This window comes from Lytechinus variegatus, chromosome 7 (genome assembly GCF_018143015.1).
Source record: "Lytechinus variegatus isolate NC3 chromosome 7, Lvar_3.0, whole genome shotgun sequence".
NCBI classification, from domain to species: domain Eukaryota; kingdom Metazoa; phylum Echinodermata; class Echinoidea; order Temnopleuroida; family Toxopneustidae; genus Lytechinus; species Lytechinus variegatus.
This window is the reverse complement of record NC_054746.1, coordinates 34758590-34779035: the sequence shown is the minus strand read 5'-3', so window position 1 is coordinate 34779035 and position 20446 is coordinate 34758590. Positions and strand designations below refer to the sequence as shown.

The following is a 20446-nucleotide window of genomic DNA, read 5'->3' as shown; positions in this document are numbered from 1 at the left end:
CTTGCCTCAACTCCCATCCCACTCCCAATCAACTATTTTCAACAATTGTGTAAATTGAGCAAATAGTTGGTTTTCATTTCTATAATGAAAATTTGATTAAAAAACCCCAAAAACATTGACTATGCATTACAATGACTAAAACAAAACATTAAATGTAATCATAGAGAAAAGTGTTTTTAGAATACATCCATGTAATACAAAGTAAATATCAATACCTGCAATTAATTCTCTAAGTTCCAAAATATGGCAAGAAAATTTTAGATGAGTTGCAGTAGTATGATTCAGCAATGATTGTATGCTTTTATTTATCACCCTACAAAAAATTAACTAAATAGTGGGTTTAAATGGAACAAGTATGTGTGTTTGGTAAATAATGCAAAATCTTGAGTAAATTTTAGTGTTGTGTGAAAGTTTACCCATAAAACAAAATTTCACCTGCTACTTTACCCAACAACATGTTTATTATTTACCTCATATTGTGTAGATTTGAACTTAAACTATCTTTTAGAATGTGGAATAAATCATAATCATCTAATCATACGATAAGTATGTCAGACTTATAGATAATTCCTCTTTAGTTGCAGAGTTCAGATTCAATTTCAATAGGAACATTTGAAAACCATACACAACTTATACACTTGTCTTCTGAAATGTAAGGTTGCCTCATACCTGCTTTTCATGAATTTGTAAGGGGGAATTGAAAAACTTATTTCCAGCATTTAAAAATAGCACTGATGGAAAAAAAATCAATTTCAAGACAGTTTGATCATTATAAGATTGAATAAAGTGAATGCAAAACAAGTGATAGAAACATACAGAGCATGTACAAAAATGTGTTCAAATATACACAATGTGTGTATAACATTATACATGGGTAAAAACAAAACAAAAATGTTTTCTGTTCATAATTAAAGTGCTCTTAATTTGAAACAAAAAAGTTTTTTCCAATCCCCAACCACAATTGCACCTACTTGTTATACGATGTGAGAGAGTATCATTCATTAATGAACTTTAGTGAAATACTTTGAAATATCTGCCATCCTTACTCAATATATATCAGTTTAGTAAGAAACAACTTTTAAAAATCAGACAGTACGCAGCTTGTAGCGATTAATATTGCTTATGGTCAGTACAACAATAAATAAAAAACAACAAATGGTATCTTAGTACTTTTGTGAAGAAAAAGGGACATCAAACACAACACAAATATAACACATTGAAAACATGAATAGACAACTAAAAACATATGAAAACAAAGTGCATAAAAAAGGTCTTAATGTGTGGTAAAAGCATGAACACTTACTTAGAAATAATGAAAAATAATCAACCATGTTGTTTTCAGTGCTTAATCAACTCTGATTAATAGTTGCCAATATTACATTTATATGAAACAAGAATCTCTCTACAAACTCCGAGTGTCACACTCTCAAAGATTTTCCTGAATTCGATTTCAGCATTAACAATTAATACTTCCATAATCTTTTAACGTTGTGGAGCATATAGGAGCCAATAATACATCGATTCTTACAATAGAATAATAAACAAAGCCTCTAGGTGCCAGCAATATTGGAATTGTGTGATAATTTACCACACATCGACACCACATAACAAATAATAAGCTGCAGAGAAAATATCTTAAATGATTCATAGACAGAGAGCAGCCAGAAATATATCAGCCTACCCTGGTTTATTGCAGCATCGGTAATTCAACCACTGTCGCCTTTTTAATTCAGTTGCTAGGTCAATTTAATTCTTAATTTGACCAGAAATAAGTCATTATTCCACATAGAATACAGCGATATTATTGCAGAGTGAAAAAAAAATTAAACAGTCCTAATTCAAAATGCTGTAATTGAAAGTATGTCCAGATGAAATAACATTACATATGTAAATACCTTTACATAGACAGTAGGATACAATGCCTTCCTGATAATCAAGCTAACACATTCATTCAAAGAATAAATATTGCCATTACGAAATAATAAAGGGAACAAATATATTCAAATTGTTAAAACATTAGATACCTTAAATAAAATTTTTATATTTTTTGTCTTCCTTATCCTGTTTTAACCTTTTCATTAAGATACCATATTCTTACTGCCCCCCATATTGTTTTTAATTAACCATTCACCAAATCAAAATGATTATTATTTGGCAATATGACACTTTCAAAGAGTATCTAAGGGGTGAATTCTCTATCTATGAAAAACCTGGAATACATTAAAAACCAAAACAAGAGACAACTGTATTGTCAAAATGTATAATAAGGTTTTTTGATACTTGTACAAGCACTTGTAATTAACTGATATTTCCCCATGCATATCGAGGTTTGAATATGCGTAAAAGCCAAAAAAATATGCCCCTATATCATTACCATGTATCATTTTCCTATCTTATTGCATAACTCAAGGTAATGTCATTCCCAGACAGCCATCATTAAGTTTTTAATTCTCTTAACCAGTTCATGTCTGGAGCATTAATTAACCCAACCTCCAATAATGATCGGTGATCAGCTATTATTACTACAAGTAAAATATAGAACTTTCTAAATATGAGCTGACATGAAAGGCCATAATCAAAGTAGCTATCACATTTCATGTTTAGGATAAATAGTTATGATATTTATAAGCTTGTAACTCAAACTAAGAAGTACTATTAATTCAGAAAATTAATACTGGCGATAATAAGACGCATACTGATCTTAATAAAGTCTTAATCCTTTGCATATAATCTCATTATGATGTTCATAGAACTTTTCAGAACTATCTCCTCAATTATCAGACAATTTAAAATTGACGTTATAAATCAGATCATGTGCTCCAGGAGTTAACAAGTGCAGGCTCCTTTGCTTTTGTGCAGGTTATAAAATATGTCACAAGCTCGCTGCCAGGTAAGAAAAAGCTGTTCAACCTTCGCATGCAAAGGTTATTGACATGAATCTGGAATATTTTACAGCTTGCTTCAAATTGATGTCAATGTGCAGTAAGAAACACTGAGGCATTGTTCTAGTAATATGATTATTTGCACATAACTGAATTGAAGAATGGCAAGAAACTTGCTAAAATGAAATTAACATTTAACAAATATGAGTGAAGTGGATTGGTTTTTATAGACACTATAAAATGTAGATATACAATATTTGTTCAGAGCAAATATAGGACATTAAATTCATATACATTATCAGTACACTAATTTTTTGTTATATGTCAGTCTTTAAAAATATTTATCACTATTTTGTTCAGACCTCATTCATATCAAAATATATTAGAGCAAAGTAGATTATATATTCATATTTATAATCCCATTAGTATGAATAAAAATATTCTAAACACAGCTTTATCATATTCAGTTGCATAAAACTATCATGGTATTGTATCACATATTGCAGAATGTTCCATTTATGTAATTAATATTTTCAAACTTGTAGATACTTCATTTACTTGAATTTAGTAATTATTTTTGTCTATGATTCTGTAACTTTCCTTGCAATTTATTACAGTTATTCAGGAGGAGAAAGGGAGAAAGAAAGAGAAAGGGGCAAGGAGAGAACATAGAAAGAGGAAGAAAAATCTGACAGAAATAAACAAAGGCAGACAGAGACATAGAGAGACAGAAAACAGTCACACAAATAGATGGTAAAGAACTTGGTAGAAATCAGTAAACACATCCTGAAAAAACAATTCGACTATAATGTGAAGACTCAAAAGATTTATTTAATTTCACATGATCAAAAAGAATTATCACATGAAACACAAAGATTTTTTTGTTATTCGACATTGCAAACGTATTTGCAACCATGAGCAAACTTTGTTATACAGCTCAACCAGCTACTTTTATCTTACAGAAAATGTAAAAAGTGAGATAATTTGTTGTCAATCTTGAGATGATATACACAGTATAAGAAAGCCTGATTTATTCTCTCAACATAATGAAGTAGGAGGAATATCAAGGTGATTTGAAATCTGTCTCGTTAGTAAGAAATCATGGTCTCTTCTTCAGATTTCACACCCCTCCCTCCCCCTATCTCATCCAATCTCTATCCATTCCTCAGACTTCTTCAAATTCAAACCACAATTATTTGATTGGTGTATGCATTCTAACCCATCTGATCACAATTAATACCTTGTAATTTCTGATCGGAATTCTATCCCAACAAGAAAATACCAGGTAATTTACCGATGTGAAAGCAAAGTACTTATAATATTCCCAAAATAATATACCAGCAAATCAGAACGTACTTTTCCAATTAATAAGAACGGTTCAGTGCCCACCTATTGTTCCCGCGTTCGTGCGTATGGTCCTGGGGATTGGTATAAATAGATAAATAGACTACGTTATCAGATAATTTTTGTCACTTGATAAAGAGTTGCAGCCAGACTCAAAAGCTCGTGAGCTTGTAAGCTAGTGAACACTTTTTGCGAGAGTGATCACGAATTTCCCAGAAAGCTAGTGAACACTTTTTGGAGAGCGATCACGAATTTCCTTGTTGACCATGGTAGATTGCGAGACAAATGAATACCCTCTAGTGATTAATAAGAATTTTCACAGCAATTTCTCTCCTAAGGCTTTGGTGTAAATGCAAATTGTGAAGAAAATTATATCAGACAAAAGTCATTTGCATAATTTGCAACAAGATCGCCAATCATATTGCAGCAGGCTGATAAATATTTGTCTGGTTCGGAAGGAGTGAATGTGAAAATTATTTTGAGTTAATGAAAAAGTTCTTGAAATTTCCAGGTAAATTTGTGGCAAGATGGGTGTGAAACATCTTGTGGCTTGTGAGAGGGATATGTCCTTCTCACATTTTTTTCAATTTGCCTGAGTCTTCGAGAATATCCCTCTGGCATTAGTCAGATATTGGGGACATTGACACTGAGGATCAAAACCACTGTTTTCTTTTTCATTTTTTGTGTACATTTCAGAGTAATATGATCTATCCAAAACTTTCCTCAGCTAGCAAACATATATCCTGAAAATTCAAAATTCAAAATCCAAGAGCCTGTTTAAGAATATGTTGATGTTAAATGACTACTGTAGTGTAGTAATGACTACTACCAGTTTTAGTAATGTGATTCTACCTGGGTTAACAATAATAAACATAACAGTGTCAAGTCAAACATTTGCACTAATCTTCTAAAGACCACAATATTGAGACAAACACCAACCAATGACTTCATTCAAGTACTTTTCGTAGTAGGTAGTTAAGAAAAAATTCCATATCAATAAATTTGTCAAATACTATTTTCATCCTTTATATCATTTTTACTTTTTTGGAGATTTAGAGTTAAACTTTAGTTTTCTATAGTGTAAATGAAACTAATATTCGTGTAGCCGACGAGATTGCAATCAAAGAGCTGGAAATCTTGATTGCATATTGTTGAGATTCCTTGAAGGGCCCTGTCTGTATCAACAAGAGGATTATCATGTTACCAAACACCGTCTACATAACCAAACCCATTCTTATGGGTCAAAATGACCACTTTACGTCATGAGGAAAACTTCTTCAATATGAAATTGGACCAAAACATAATGGGTGCTATATTGATGATTCAAACCTAGGTTTAACCAGAGTCTAAACTAAAATTATAAAGCACACTTCTATGGAATGCTGCATGGTTTCATATTTCTTCCACATTCACTGCAATTATAATGTATCAAGTAATTTCTTGAAATTCATTATATTTTCCTACATTCTTCTCACTTCACGGCTCAGCTAATTGTTTGATAACTTTTTTGCAGCAGTAGAGCAATATCAATTTGGAATAAGTTGACAACTGGCACTTTGTAAAAGTGTGGTCTAAGTTAACCCATGTTTAACTAACCATATGGCTATCATTATACCACCCATTTGTCTTTGTACCAATAAGAATAATGAGTTGTTTTGTTTTGCCCCACTTTACCATACAAAAAAAATGTTGTAAGAGTTAGGCAACAGATTACAAACAGCTATATGACAACAGATTGGAAAGACAGTGATTTTATGTGTCTAGATTATATCATTCAATTATATTGTAAAAGAACCATATACTTTTACAGCATGGTGACTGTTAACTCCAAAACCAATAAGAGATAACTGCACCCTCTATTTTTATACATATGTACCGCTGGTTAGAGTCTAACAGATATAAGTAATATATATATGATTCTTCATAACTGGGGACCAATATTCTTAATAATCTTGAAAACCTGGATTCAGTCAGAATTGTTCTATCGATAGAGAGCTGACTGTGTACATAGCCCCTGGACCAACTTTCATGGAAGGTATAAGTTGCAAGACATATACAACCAATTGTAAACAGAGGTTTGCCTTGAAACTCCTGTCCCTCATCAAAACACCTCAACACCCCATCCTTACTAAAGAGTGTATACACACACTCCATCATGGGACCATAACATTGTCCCCATCTATCCCCTGGCTAATAACCCCTTCAGCGGCTTCCCACCATGACTCACTCCAAGGTGGAGTCATTCCAAGAGCTTAGACGACTAATTAAGGGTGTCTTGTAAGTGTCTGCGGAGCCACATTCCAGGATATTAGTGCTTTGAGTTCACTCCATGTCAGCACAAGACTTCACAGATCGGTTTACGGCCGATGAGTTAATTAATGCAGCCAGACACCACTGATGTCATGCTTCATGGTAAATATGAGCAGATTCTACAATATCCTCATCAATGATAAATGTCATGTTTACAAGGGATATCATGTTCATGCTCATAATGTGGAGTTTGGAAACCCTATATAAGATTCCTTTACCTGGTAATGTCCTGTCACATACTGGTGTCTAGCAATGCCATACTGTAACGATTCACAGCAGACAGTGTTAAGAGTATGTTGAAGCTTCCAAATTACAGACCTTATCAGGGTTTTAATAGGCAATCATTCTTAAAACATGGTGGCACCATCTATCAGCTTCATTTTAACACCGCTCCTAAACTAAAAAAAAAATGTGCATTTACTTAACATTAAACAAAGTTTCCGGGGAAGCATGAATGCTAATCAATGAATGACATCATAATAAAATAGTTCCTGATTTGAATGAGATCTCAACATAACACAAAACAGAAAACTTTTTATAAACAAGTGGAATGCCTCTGGCCGTCTCACCTGCATCACGCAGTTCAATATAGCAGCAGTGCTGACTTTGAATACTACTCTAACTCGCACAAGATGTTCAGTGATACATGGTTACTCTTATGTCCACTTTTATGAACTAGACCAATAAACTAACAGAGATATGATGGTTATTCAACAGATACACCCAATTCGGCCAAAGTTCATTGACCTTTGACCTTGGTCATGTGATCGAAACACGCACAGGATGTTCAGTGATACTTGATTACTCTAATGTCCAAGTTTAACGAACTAGACCAATAAACTTTCAAAGTTATGATGGTAATTCAACAGATACCCCCGATTCGGCCAAAGTTCATTGACCCTAAATGACCTTTGACCTTGATCATGTGACCTGAAACTCGAACAGGATGTTCAGAGATACTTGATTACTCTTATGTACAAGTTTCATGAATCAGATCCATAAACTTTCAAAGTTATGATGGTAATTCAACAAATACACCCAATTCGGCCAAAGTTCATTGACCTTTGACCTTGGTCATGTGACCTAAAACGCGCACAGGATGTTCAGTGATACTTGATTACTCTAATGTCCAAGTTTAACGAACTAGACCAATAAATTTTCAAAGTTATGATGGTAATTCAACAGATACCCCCGATTCGGCCAAAGTTCATTGACCCTAAATGACCTTTGACCTTAATCATGAGACCTGAAACTTGCACAAAATTTTCAGTGATGCTTGATTACTATTATGTCTAAGTTTCATGAATCAGATCCATAAACTTTCAAAGTTATGATGGGAATTCAACAGATATCCCCAATTCGGCCAAAGTTCATTGACCCTAAATGACCTTTGACCTTGGTCATGTGACGTGAAACTCATGTAGGATGTTCAGTGATACTTGATTAACCTTATGTCCAAGTTTCATGAACTAGGTCCATATATTTTCTACGTTATGATGACATTTCAAAAAACTTAACCTCAGGTTAAGATTTCGATGTTGAATCCTCCAACATGGTCTAAGTTCATTGACCCTAAATGACCTTCGACCTTGGTCATGTGACATGAAACTCTAATAGGATGTTCAGTAATACTTGATTAACCTTACGGCCAAGTTTTATTAACTAGGTCCATATACTTTCTAAGTTATGACGTCATTTCAAAAACTTAACCTCAGGTTAAGATTTGATGTTGACGCCGCCGCCGTCGGAAAAGCGGCGCCTATAGTCTCACTTTGCTTCGCAGGTGAGACAAAAAACCTGTGCACAATTTGACTTTTTATCACAGGTCAACAATGCCTTTGCAAGAGAAGTTACTCATCCTTAAAATACCACTAATGATTTTTCTTGCCAGAGGCATATAAAGAAAAGCATCATCTGTCAATGAATGGATATGATAGTAGACCCACTAACAGACAGATGTAAAAAAAAAAACATCAAATCCAGGGGGGGGACACTCAGTATATGATGCATAGTGGGTATGTGCCGCGGAGGGGACCCCGTTTTTACACTAGAATTTCCGTTCAAGGGATAGCATTTTTATCTATTGAGAAAAAGAAGAAAGCCGCTCCAAAGCATAGCATTTTCTTCTTATCCAGAAAAAAGAAGTAAGAAATCTGCTCCAAATCTTCATATATTTTCTGTTACGCCATTCCAGCAGCATTGACCTGCTACAAAGAGCTGCAATTTTGGTGAAAAGCAGCCGCAGAGAGCTGTCCGACTATCGCCTCTGCGCTAGTGCACCCGGCGCCCGTGCCACCGGGCTAGCTGCATGCATGTTCCATAGGGATGCATACGCACTCACACGCAGGTGACCCGTTCCAAAGACCCCCGTTTTCACAAACATTTGTAGTTCCGGAGTCTGTTGCGAGGACCCTCCTTTTTACAATAAGCCCGCTTCAAGGCCCCCGTTTTTTTTTTTGTCTCACCCATGGCACATACCTACTACTTTTTTGGTCGAGTACCCCCCCCCCTGGAGTCAAATAAACATTCCCATTTGTTTCACAGATGGTATGGTTAGATGGCAGCATGTGACAGAGCCCTTATGATCTATATGTTATTCATATATATCTATACGTTATAAAATCATTTTATACAGTCACACAGAGATGGATGTTCAGCTGACCTTAATAAAAACAGCACAACAACACTTATTCAAAAACACATCTTATATTCCAATATAATTCCTTACTGATTGATATGGCATACTTTAATCAATAAATTTATTCTACATATACCAATCTCTCAAGGTGGTAGAAAAAATAAGGGCTATTGTTTCAAAGACAAGTTTTCAAAAAAAGGGGTTGGAATTTCTGAAAGGAATTTGATAATATACATTTATGTGGATCATTATTAAAGGTCAGCCCCCAAAAATGTTGATTTGAATAAATAGAGAAAAATTATATGAGCATTAACACTGAAAATTTCATAAAAATCGGATGTAAAATAAGAAAGTTATGGCATTTTAAAGTATCGCTTATTTTTCACGAAACAGTGATAAGTACAACTCGGTGTCATGCAAATGAGTCAGTCGATGATATCCATCACTCACTTTTATTTGGTTTTTTATTGTTTTAATTATACAATATTTCATTTTTTACAGATTTGACAAAAAAGGACCAAGTTGACTGAAACAAATAGTATTAACCAATGCTAATTCCTTATGTTCAAGGAGAAATTAACAGTTGTTTTACTTGACAAGGAGGAGAAAACTGGAATATTTCATGTAATAAAATACAAAAGAAATAGTGAGTGGATGACATCATCAGTCTTCTCATTTGCATACCGCCCAGGATGTGCATATAACTGTTTTGTGAAATTAAGTGAAACTTTAAAATTTGTCATAACTTTCTTATTTTACATCCGATTTTGATGAAAATTTGAGTGTTAAACTTGTTGGATTTTTCTCTTTCTATTCAAATAAACTTTTAAAGAACTTTAACCAAATGTTCATGCATACCAATTTAACACAAAAAGGCAATTTTCAATAATGGAGTGTGTATGTATCACTCAATAAAATCCTGTATCATCACATCATTTTTTTAATTAATGTTGTAGATGTGTACAAGAGGAACTGAAAAGATTTAACAAAAAATGTATGCATATTATGGAAGCTTAAAAGTGCCACCGAGATGTTGAGATAATGATCTTGGAAAGTCGACATCATGATAGCAAAAGATCATATGACGAGATCCCGGATTTCCTCATGTCGACATCTTTTAGAAGAGATGATCAGATGACAAGATCCCGGATCTCGTCATGTCAACATCTTGTAGAAGAGATGATCAGATGACGAGATCCCGGATCTCCTCATGTCAACATCTTGTAGAAGAGATGATCAGATGACAAGATCCCAGATCTCGTCATGTTGACATCTTGTAGAAGAGATGATCAGATGACAAGATCTCGGATCTCGTCATGTCGACATCTTGAAGAAGAGATGATCAGATGACAAGATCGGGGATCCGGGATCTCGTCATCAGATCATCTCTTCTACAAGATGTCGATATGACGAGATAATTATCTCAACATCTCGGTGGCACTTTTAAGCTTCCGTAGCATATAGTGTTTCATATACATTTACAAATAAACTATTAGTATACAAAATTTACTATAAAACAGATCAAAATTTGCTCAGGAATATTTAGGTAAGGTGATTAAAGGAAAAATATTGTATTATTCTCTTGCAAGTAATCGCCATCTTGCAGCTGATAATTTTGTACTAAAATAATCATCCAAAAATATTGTTTTTTGGGGTGACTAGGGTGCTAAGTGACCTTTGCCCTCATCAAAGTGGAACTTCTGTCACACAATTATCCAGCATGCAGTGGACGTCATTGGCCTCTGGACATGGCTCTCGGCTCCAACAAGCTTTCAGAATGTTCAGTAACTGTTAAATAGAACAAGAATGATACTTGTTTAGTCATTTCAATTACATTGTTTCAAATCCCACAGCTGACACCAAATATATGAGAGTTCTTAGATTTCTATTGCCTCTAATCATAACACTAACATACAATAAGCTATTACAATTTACTTTAAAAATAAAGATTGAAATAAAACATACATGGAAGGTTTATAAAAACTTTATTTGCAAAGAAGTTCATGACCAGAAAAAAAATTCTGGGTCAGGCATCTTGTGCTAAACTGAAGGGAGTATTTTCTTTTTTAAGAAAAGAGGTTAAAAATGAGACAAAGGGTTATGGTTCTGTAATTCATTCACTCAAAATTAGAGACCTTTTCCCTCAAATTGATCTAAATTTTCATGCATTTAGGGTATAAACAGAAAGTAAAAAGCATGAAGAGAGTATTAGCTTTGACTGACCTGTTTATTGAGGCAACTGTCGGAATCCCTGATGACGACCAGCCATTCCATAATGGCTACATGGGTGTCTCCAACCTCTAGGAGTTGATCCTGACCTGCCCCTACCTTGAGGCAAGGAAGAGCACTTAGAAGCTGCTGACTATAGGCTACATGGTGTTTAGTGACTCCACTGGGAACTGTCCTGATAAAGAAGTGCTCCCCATTGTGCATCGCTTGTGGTAGCGTACGGACACCGCTGCCGCCAACTACTAAATGGGAGTATCCCCATCCATTGCGTCCCATGACAACCTGATGGTCTTGAATGTTTGAGGTTCTGGACAATGTCATTGATCGAACGTCCATGGTTCGACATCTGCTTCTAGATGGGTGGTCTTTGGGTAGTGTAGCATGTGAGTAGCCATAGGCTGAACCACTCGGTAAGGCATATACTTGTCCTTCATGTTTAACAGCACCTAGTGAGAACTTACGTTGTCCCTTGGAGCCTTCATAGTAAGACTTAGCCCTGCAAGAGTCCTGAGCATCTAGGAGGGAAGCTGCACTGCTGGCCCTACTGACAGGTCGACTGCAGGGTGGGGTCAGCGATTCTGGAATCCCTGCTGTGAATGGCGTCAATGACTTTTTGCGGACATAGAACTTGGAGAGGGAACTTGTGGAGCGTGTCTCTGCTCCATCTCCACTACCTCTCCTTCTATCACTTTCATAATCTGTCTCTTTCTCTGTATCACTTTGGTCACATGATTTTACTCTTGACCTGTATGATTTTTCAACATCAGATTTGGAGTCATCACTTCCTGTGTCACTTGGACAAGAGTGTTGCTGTTTGGGTTTTCTCCTATGATTGTTTCTGAAATTCTGTCCATATTCTATCATGGAGTCATCCTCATGACAAGAATCTCCATCAGTAGACCCTTCACTGACCTTCAAATTCTGAGCAGTTGCATCCAACATGCCTCTCAACTTTGAAACCGCTGTACCTCGAGTGGCTTCACTGTCAGAGAGAGCTGATTCTACCCTGTCATTCAGTTCTATCAAGTGAGCATCTGCTTTTTTACTCTGTCCACACTTATTAGTACTTCTCATAGAGTTTCGAGGTGATGATATCCCGCTATCACTGCTACACAAGCTGTGCCGCTTTTCGCTCTTCAGGATTTCAGATGACATCATTGAACGTCGTGGAAATGTTGCTGCTAGTCGCGGATTGTCCTTCAAGCAGCTTCCATCTCCTGTTAAATTATTTCTATTGTAATCAGATACCATTCCTCCATGTCTGTTACTATGGTAACCATGAGCATCACCATCATCTGGTTTTATCAACCTCTCTGCATCATCTTCCCTGCTACCTCCTTTCTTACCCTTTGCATGTCCAACATATGTACTGTCAAGGTTTTCTCTTGAAGGAATATCAGCAACGCCACTTTTTGGTCTTGGAGGGAGGTTTGTTCGGTCCATTCTCTTATTCAGAATCTTCCGATAAACTCCAGCATCACTCATTGCCCTCCTAGCTCGCATATCTTCTACTGCGTAACCCTGATTTGCATAGTAAATCCTCTTTGGACTTGGTGTGCCATTCCTATCATCTGTCCCTTCCTTTCCGCTTCCTGCTCCATCACTCAAGAGTTGACCAGCTTCAATATCCAGTCTCTCCTGACTGACATTAGGGGAGTAAAAAACACTAGGGACACCCTTAACTGATTTCACAAATCCCTCACCAGCAAGTCTCGCTCCGATGACTGACCCTTGATCAGGTTTATCCCAAAGGATATGGCCTTTGAAGCCAACAGCATTGTCTTGATCCAAACCCTGATCAACTTGCTTCTGCTTCAACCAAGCCATCATCTCCATCAGGACAATAGCGAAAGACCGGACATCATTGGAGAACTCTGGTTTCTTGTTCTTCTCCTCTGTCTCTCCTTCTCTCCCTTTCTTTCCTCCTTTCCTTGGCATCATCAGTTCGGACTTGTCGTCATCCTGCTTCTCATTGCCAGCCCTGTAGACTGGAGGCTCCTGTCTGGGTGGTTTGGCATAATCAATGGCACTGGTGAAGTTGGAGATCACAGCCTTGACTTTGTTCTGAAAGACAATAAGAGGAAAAGGTAACAATAACTTTTCAGAATAACCATGAAAGCATCACACTACCATCTCATTAAATCAGTCAATAAGAAACATGAATATTGAATTGGTCAATTATCCAGGCTCTTTATTAATTTGGCAAGTACATACTTTTCTGTTTGTAAACCATGATGATGAAATCTTGAATACAGCCAATGTTCTATAAAGTTGATACCAATGACTAGTTATTTGAAGAATTACATATCAAGATAAACACAAAACTTTAATTTTACCATGAAATGAAACACAAATTCAAAGTGGTCTGTGCTGTTGGCTTAGCAATTTGAGTGACCAGAATGTTTTATATAATTGTGCATACAATGTATGCAGACAACGAAGAATCCTGAAAGACATTGCTCCACTGTGATAAGTACAATATAATTGTAGAATATTATCAGGATAATGATGGATAAGAATCTTTCAACACCTTTCATTACATCATCAAAACATTATGATTAAAACTACATGCCTCTCTATCAAGCTGATGTGTAAGTAATGGTGTTTTAAACTGCCTAATATTCTCCATCATTCCTCCTTTTCCAAATTCCACCCAACATCAACAGCATTCATACAGAAGGTCATGAGGCAAAAACACATTTGTCAGCCATAGGCAAATCAGAACTTTGGAGACATTTTCTGATCAATTATTTAGGTAGATCCTATTCATATTCCCTCTCAGCCCTACTTTCCCTCCTCGTAAATCACTGTAAAGTATGCAGATAAAGACCCTACACAGTTCAGACTGTTCCCTGAGAGCAGAAGGAAATCCCCTGTGCCTTGGAAAACTGTGTGATTCTACATAAAACTCTTATTCTTGTAGTCTGAATGGATGCAGAGAATTCTATCCCTTCCTAAGTAGTTTTGGGACAAAATTAGGAAATAGTGACATGGGGTGTTAGAATTGACAGGGCAAAGCTGCTCTCACACAGATGGTCGGTCGCTAAAAAAAAATTAAAAATGAGAGTGATTTGTAGGTTTCACGCTTGCTATATTCAACGATTGTAAACCTGTGGGCTGCATTCCGACATCGAAATCAGACTATGGAAAAGGGTTGAAGTTCACATTTGTTCTTATAAGTCGATTAGAAGAAATATGTAAATGAGGTCATTAACATGCACATATACTGCATAGGTATCACTTCTACCCGGTACTACCTACATGCCATGCCAAGCAGCAATGAAATTGGAGTTTGCTTTCTTGGTCAGGTTCACCATTTTTGTGGTGAAATGGTTGACAGGAAACATACCTCCATCCATTAATGTGTCTATCCATCCGTCCAAGTGAACGTGTGCCTTCCAACAAGGTAAAAAAACAAGGTACAATTGGAAGAGGTTCTCCCTCTGCTCTGAGAACAGTCTGAACAAGAAGGCTCATCCCCTCTTCATACCCATTACAAGGATTTGCTCACTTTAACATAAAATCCACTCTCATATCTAAACCCCAATTAAAAAAAATGTAGAGTGGGAGATAGATATTTTGCTTAAGTGGTTCTTAAGATTTATATCTCTCAATGGCAACTTGAGCGATGATTTTAATTCAGCTTGATGGTGAAAATTCTCAGGTAAATATTTTCTTCATAACAATCTTGAAATTTTTAAAGTTAGAATAACTTAAAGTGAGAAAATGCATTACACACTCAGTATGTTCTTCATTCCCTACTTTTTTTTCTTTCTCTCTCTCTCTCTTTACCTCTCCTACTGTCTTCTCTCGTTTCCCCTTAATGACATATCCCTTTCGTCATCTCTTTTGTGCACTTATGCTCACTATTTTGGATATGCGCATCTTTATGATGCATTATTTTTACTCAATCTAATAAATTTGTCATAACTATAAATTTGTCATAACTTGACAAAGCCCTAAGGGCAAAAATTCGTTAAAAATTTATTTGTGCACAGAGTTTTCATACTTTCCTTTGTTTGAACCTACTTATAATCTCCAAGCAGATAATTTTACCTATATATACATGTATATATCTGAATCTTTACTAAAAGGCTCAAATACATCAAAGGCACTTAGAAGCTTAGTCCATAATGCAAGAGATTACTTTCTGTATAGCTCCAACAGATTCTATTTCTATTAACTTCCATTTTCATTATTCTGCTGAGTGGGTATGAAGATATATAATAATCATCCTTGTTGATTTGCAAACAGAAAGGTCAATGCTATAACACCACAAGACTCCCTATTGATTGTTTCTAGAGCAAAACACTTCCTGAAGCTTTTGTAACAAAATATATTTTCCTGTCATGAGGCAGGTGTTTCAGGATTTTTACTTTTTAAACGAAACTGACTGAAATATTAAGTACTTAAAAGAAATATGGGGCTTTATTCACCGTCATGGCAATGCATAATGCATTGTAAAGAGAAATTATATAAAACCCAAGAAATTCTTCTACATCACAAATCTAAACACTATTTATAAAGATGAATATAGGCAAGAACAAGTGTGTTCAACACAATTGTGTGGAACTGGGGAATACCAGTATGTGCATAAATAATTGTATGAGTATTCATTTTTGAACAATGACATTCATTTGTGACAAATGGTCATTGTTTGTGAATAATTTATAGTAAGAGTGCAGTTAGCCTTGCCCCAATAGGTGCTCATGTATTATGTAGACGGACAGCATGTTCAGAATACACATGCCAAGTATTCCACATCTTCCTAAGATGAGGGCCTCTTAACACAAAACTTAGTGATTGATCACTAGATTGATGTGTATATAATTGCTAAGCTTAGGGTAATGGGGTCCAAGGCTATCACCTCCCCTGCATTAAATGGAGGTCTCAAACCATGCCAATGAAAACGTCACCTAATACCATCCATTGTGTATAATGCAAAATGTCCAAGTTGTGTAACAAATCTAAGTGAACATTTTACTTCTGTTTGTCACAATATGTTTGAGCAAAATGCATTCTAGGCTTAATAATTACTGATGACAGCACTGTTTAAGATGTGAGGCAGGTCTAATATGGGATTTGAACCATACACTATATTTCATGAGAGATGAAATTGAGAGAGCTTTTTCTTCAAGGTCAGTTAAAAACCTGTAATTTCACAGTATTTTCCATAACCCATATTTGAGTCTCTACTCACAGTCTACAGAAGAACATTATTTGATGCCACTTGAAAGAGTAAGTAATCTAAAATGAAGCCAACGAGAAGAAAAGAGTAGCATGAAGACATCATGATCACCCATGACCTTAAACACAAGGAAATCAGATCTCATGAGTGAGCCTCCCCCTCTATCACTCCTTCGGCCTCAGAATGTCTTGCCCGAGGGTGTAAAGACGTCTGCGACGACAACAAGGACGTCAGAGCAAGATGAGCTCGTAAGACAGCGGTTAGGATAGGGAAGCATTCCATTTCCAGCACACTACCTGTAACTTAACAGTTTCTCATTGGGAAGGAAGTTCGGAGAAGTGGGGGTGCCACGCCCTTGTAAATTGAGATATCCCGCCCCCTCTCAGGTGGCTAATTGGCCTCTAGTGACCCTATTATGAGTTTCTTCCCCCCAAGCCAAATCTTGGTGTGCAACAAGCAACGCAATGAATATACTTTGATTACATCTGAGAGATGCATAAATACCGTAGTAGATGGGCAGAGACAAGCATGCGCTAGGGTGACATGTTTTATGATGCTCTTTATGAGTTACAAACAACTTCCAAATGACTGACTGGTGGCCTGTTCCTGGGTGCTAAATCAATTTCTCAATCATTTTCATTTCCATTTGTTAAACAAGAAATCAAACATTTGTTGGATTAAAACTATTGTTGTAAATGAGGATATGGATGGAAGTTTATGATTTATCAAAATGTTATCAGGGTTATAAATTCCCTCCCACTGTGTTAAAAGAAGACAAATGTAACACGATGACAAATCGCTAGTTGTATGTAAGGTAATGTGTAAACTGCCAACATCAGCATTACAAACTACCATCAAGGGATAATACAGATGACTTGTAATGTAAGAAGCAGTGTTGCTCTCACAAAAACCCATATTCTAATAATGAACTTTATTTTTTGAAGGGAATCATCATGACGTATAATTGAGAAGCTGGTCATTGCATTTCAAATTAAAATTCCCATAGCTAAATGATAAATAGAACATATCACCAAAATGTAAAATGTTATAGCAAACTGTTATCTTGAAGAGCAATATATATCTTGTCATGCATGCATATGTTCACCTTTATTTTTTTTTCACAAGGACATGACCGGTTTTACTACATTTGAATTTGATGTGTTATAAAACTCTTTTTTCTAATAAGGAGAGGGCTGTTTCTAATAATGAGAGGGAGTTAATTTTGGTAAAACTCCTGGGGATCTGTTGCACAAAAAGTTGTAATCGAATTCAAATCTAAAAATCAAACACAACTTCCTTTTCATCCATTCCATAGTGCTCATTTCTTGCAGTTGATTTCTTTTAGTGGTGTTTAAACACATCTCTTTCTGCAATGGCCCCTGGATCATCTAGAGGAAGCCTGTAAGGAAATCTGTCCATCAGTCCTTTCCCAATCTTATTCCTAAATGTACATTGGATCGGATCATGTAATAGTGGAAATAGGACATTTCCACCAAGTCCTTGTCTTGACCTTAGTATATGAGGTTCAGCAGGGTCCATCAATGACCTAACACAAGTGTCTTTGGGAAGTTTGGTAGGATTCACTGATGTCTTCTACTGGTGTGGTTGGCTGAAACATGGAGACAGACAGGTACAATTTCAGGCAAGTTGAATGTGGCACTTTGGTGAGAGTAAAACTTTCATCCAAGTTTAGAGATCACAATCATACCTTGGTCAGAAATATTTTCATTGATCTATTGGATTTTTTTTCTACAAGATTTGTCACCACCCATCAACTTGGAACAAGGATGACAAATAGGAGCTCAAGGCCATGGGGGAGAAGAAAACATCAAGTAAAAGCAGATGTAATGAAAGGGGAGTAGAATCAAATACAGCACAGACATAGGGGCGTGAAATATTGAAAAAAAATGATAGAAAAGAGTCAATTTCTAAAATAATGAGAAAATAAAGTACACATCATGAGAAAATACACACCTGGCAATATGAAAAGGGAAGGTCAGTTATCTAAATTCAACAAGCAAAATACAATCACCTTTCTATACTATCGATCTTTAATATTTTAATACACACTGAATCTTAGGGATGATCGAGGAAAACAAGAATTAAGAGGTCCTTTTGGTGCTTTCTGCCGAGGCAAAGCGGTGTCAAATCCTTTCCTGTTCAGCTTTTCTTGACTTCCTTTTCTCACCTTCAACCCAGCATTAGGATGGATGATGACTCCTTGATCCCTGATCAAAGATCAGGGATCAAGGAGACAGGGATGCATGCACTCAGGCAATTTTATACAGCTACAATTATTAACATGAAATCAGAAATGCGAAGCCAAAAATGTGGCATCTGTAGAAAAGCTTTCATGAGGATTCCACCTCGTTTAAAGCCCACCCACTATTTTGCCAAGACCCAGAAACTAAAAGTCAACTTGGATTGTATACAAAGATGTCATAACCTTCTTGCAGAGCACTTCAGTTATGTCAAAAAATCATGAATAAGATCTTTGTTGCATTCAAGCAATTTCTAACAACCATGCTTCTACAGCAAAATACTTGTCATAAATTTATAACATTCAAATTTTCAAGCTAACCCCTCCCCTCTTTCCTTAACCCCCTGAGCCATTCATACCTCGAGCATTTCTTAAAATCATGATTCTCATCTTCAGCTTGTCTGAATGGGACTAAGTATTTTGCTTTTCACCAAATAGCCATCTGTAAATTGTTATCAACAGATTTTTCTTTGTGTACACTTCATCCAAGGAGCAATGAGATGGCTAATTCTTTTAATGAGTGCTGCTTTTCAAACATCATAAGGTGGTTTCAAACGGCATCGATCACAAGAATCCCGCTTAAATCATAAGAATTTTTTCAGGCTAGAAAATACCTGTTAATTATTCTCGCATTCACACTGCCCCGAAACATACTCTTCTGGATAAGTTCCTAAAGTTACAAGCATGCGCAGTATGGTCTGATAAGCAAGCAAAGCGCAAGATTCAAAATGGCTAGCTCAGCGGTCACGCACGGTGCCTGCGCCAAATTATATGCTGGGCTAAAAGTTTCCCTAATTTGCTTTCACACTGCCAAAATATCTGCGATCTTTGAAAAATCTCCATGAAAGTTCTTGTAATTTTGACAAATTCCTGCTATTTAGCAGGTATTTTATTTCGGGGAGATTACGCTTAATTTGCTTTCACATTGCCAAAATTACCTGATATTTTCTGATCAGAGTAAATTCCCAATCAGAAAACACCTGTAACCGACGAACTTTGAGGCGGTCTGAAACCACCTATAGTTTCCCTCCAAGACCATGAAAGCTTTTCTTGTAATTAATGGATTAAGTGTTGTGAGGATATTGCTTGAAATTCTATAAGCTTCTTGGTGAAAAATATCTAAATTGACAAATTTTATTCAAAGATTTTGTGCCTTAAAATAAAGTTGCTTTGCACAAAACATTCCGGTCAAATTGTATCATTCAAATTATGACATAAAAAAAGGGGGGCAACTCTCCCAACAGCCTTGAAGCCAGGTTACAGATGAAGAGGTCCCTCCTTTTCCTCCCACTTATCAACATCTGTAAGCTCTTATGAATTCACTCTCTTTGTTTCAAAGTTTTGATTTCAATTAACAAGCAATGACATGGCTAATTCTTTTTGTTATCTTACAATCTTTTAATACTGGATCTTTGGATTTTTTTTTAGTATGTTTACATGCCCTCACTTAGTTATTTCCTCTTTAAAATCAAAATAAGCAAGTGTACGAGTTACATTCAATGATAAATTTTAATTTCGTAGTGCTTTTTCAAGGCAAGGGCATCAGAAAAAGGAAACAAAGAGATAAAGGAAGTCATGCAAATTATTTCCGTGCA

The 20446-nt window shown here is 36.0% G+C and overlaps 1 protein-coding gene across 1 annotated transcript; it reads right to left on the bottom strand.

Moving 5' to 3' along the window:
• Positions 1 to 10607: 10607 nt before the first annotated feature.
• LOC121418117 lies at positions 10608 to 14758 on the bottom strand. The gene is made up of 3 exons (XM_041611821.1): positions 14753 to 14758; positions 11398 to 13467; positions 10608 to 10962 (listed from the first exon to the last, which is right to left on the bottom strand). The coding sequence occupies exons 1-3, from the start codon at positions 14756 to 14758 to the stop codon at positions 10861 to 10863; spliced, it is 2178 nt and encodes a 725-aa protein (XP_041467755.1). The 3' UTR covers positions 10608 to 10860.
• Between the last annotated feature and the right edge of the window lie 5688 nt (positions 14759 to 20446).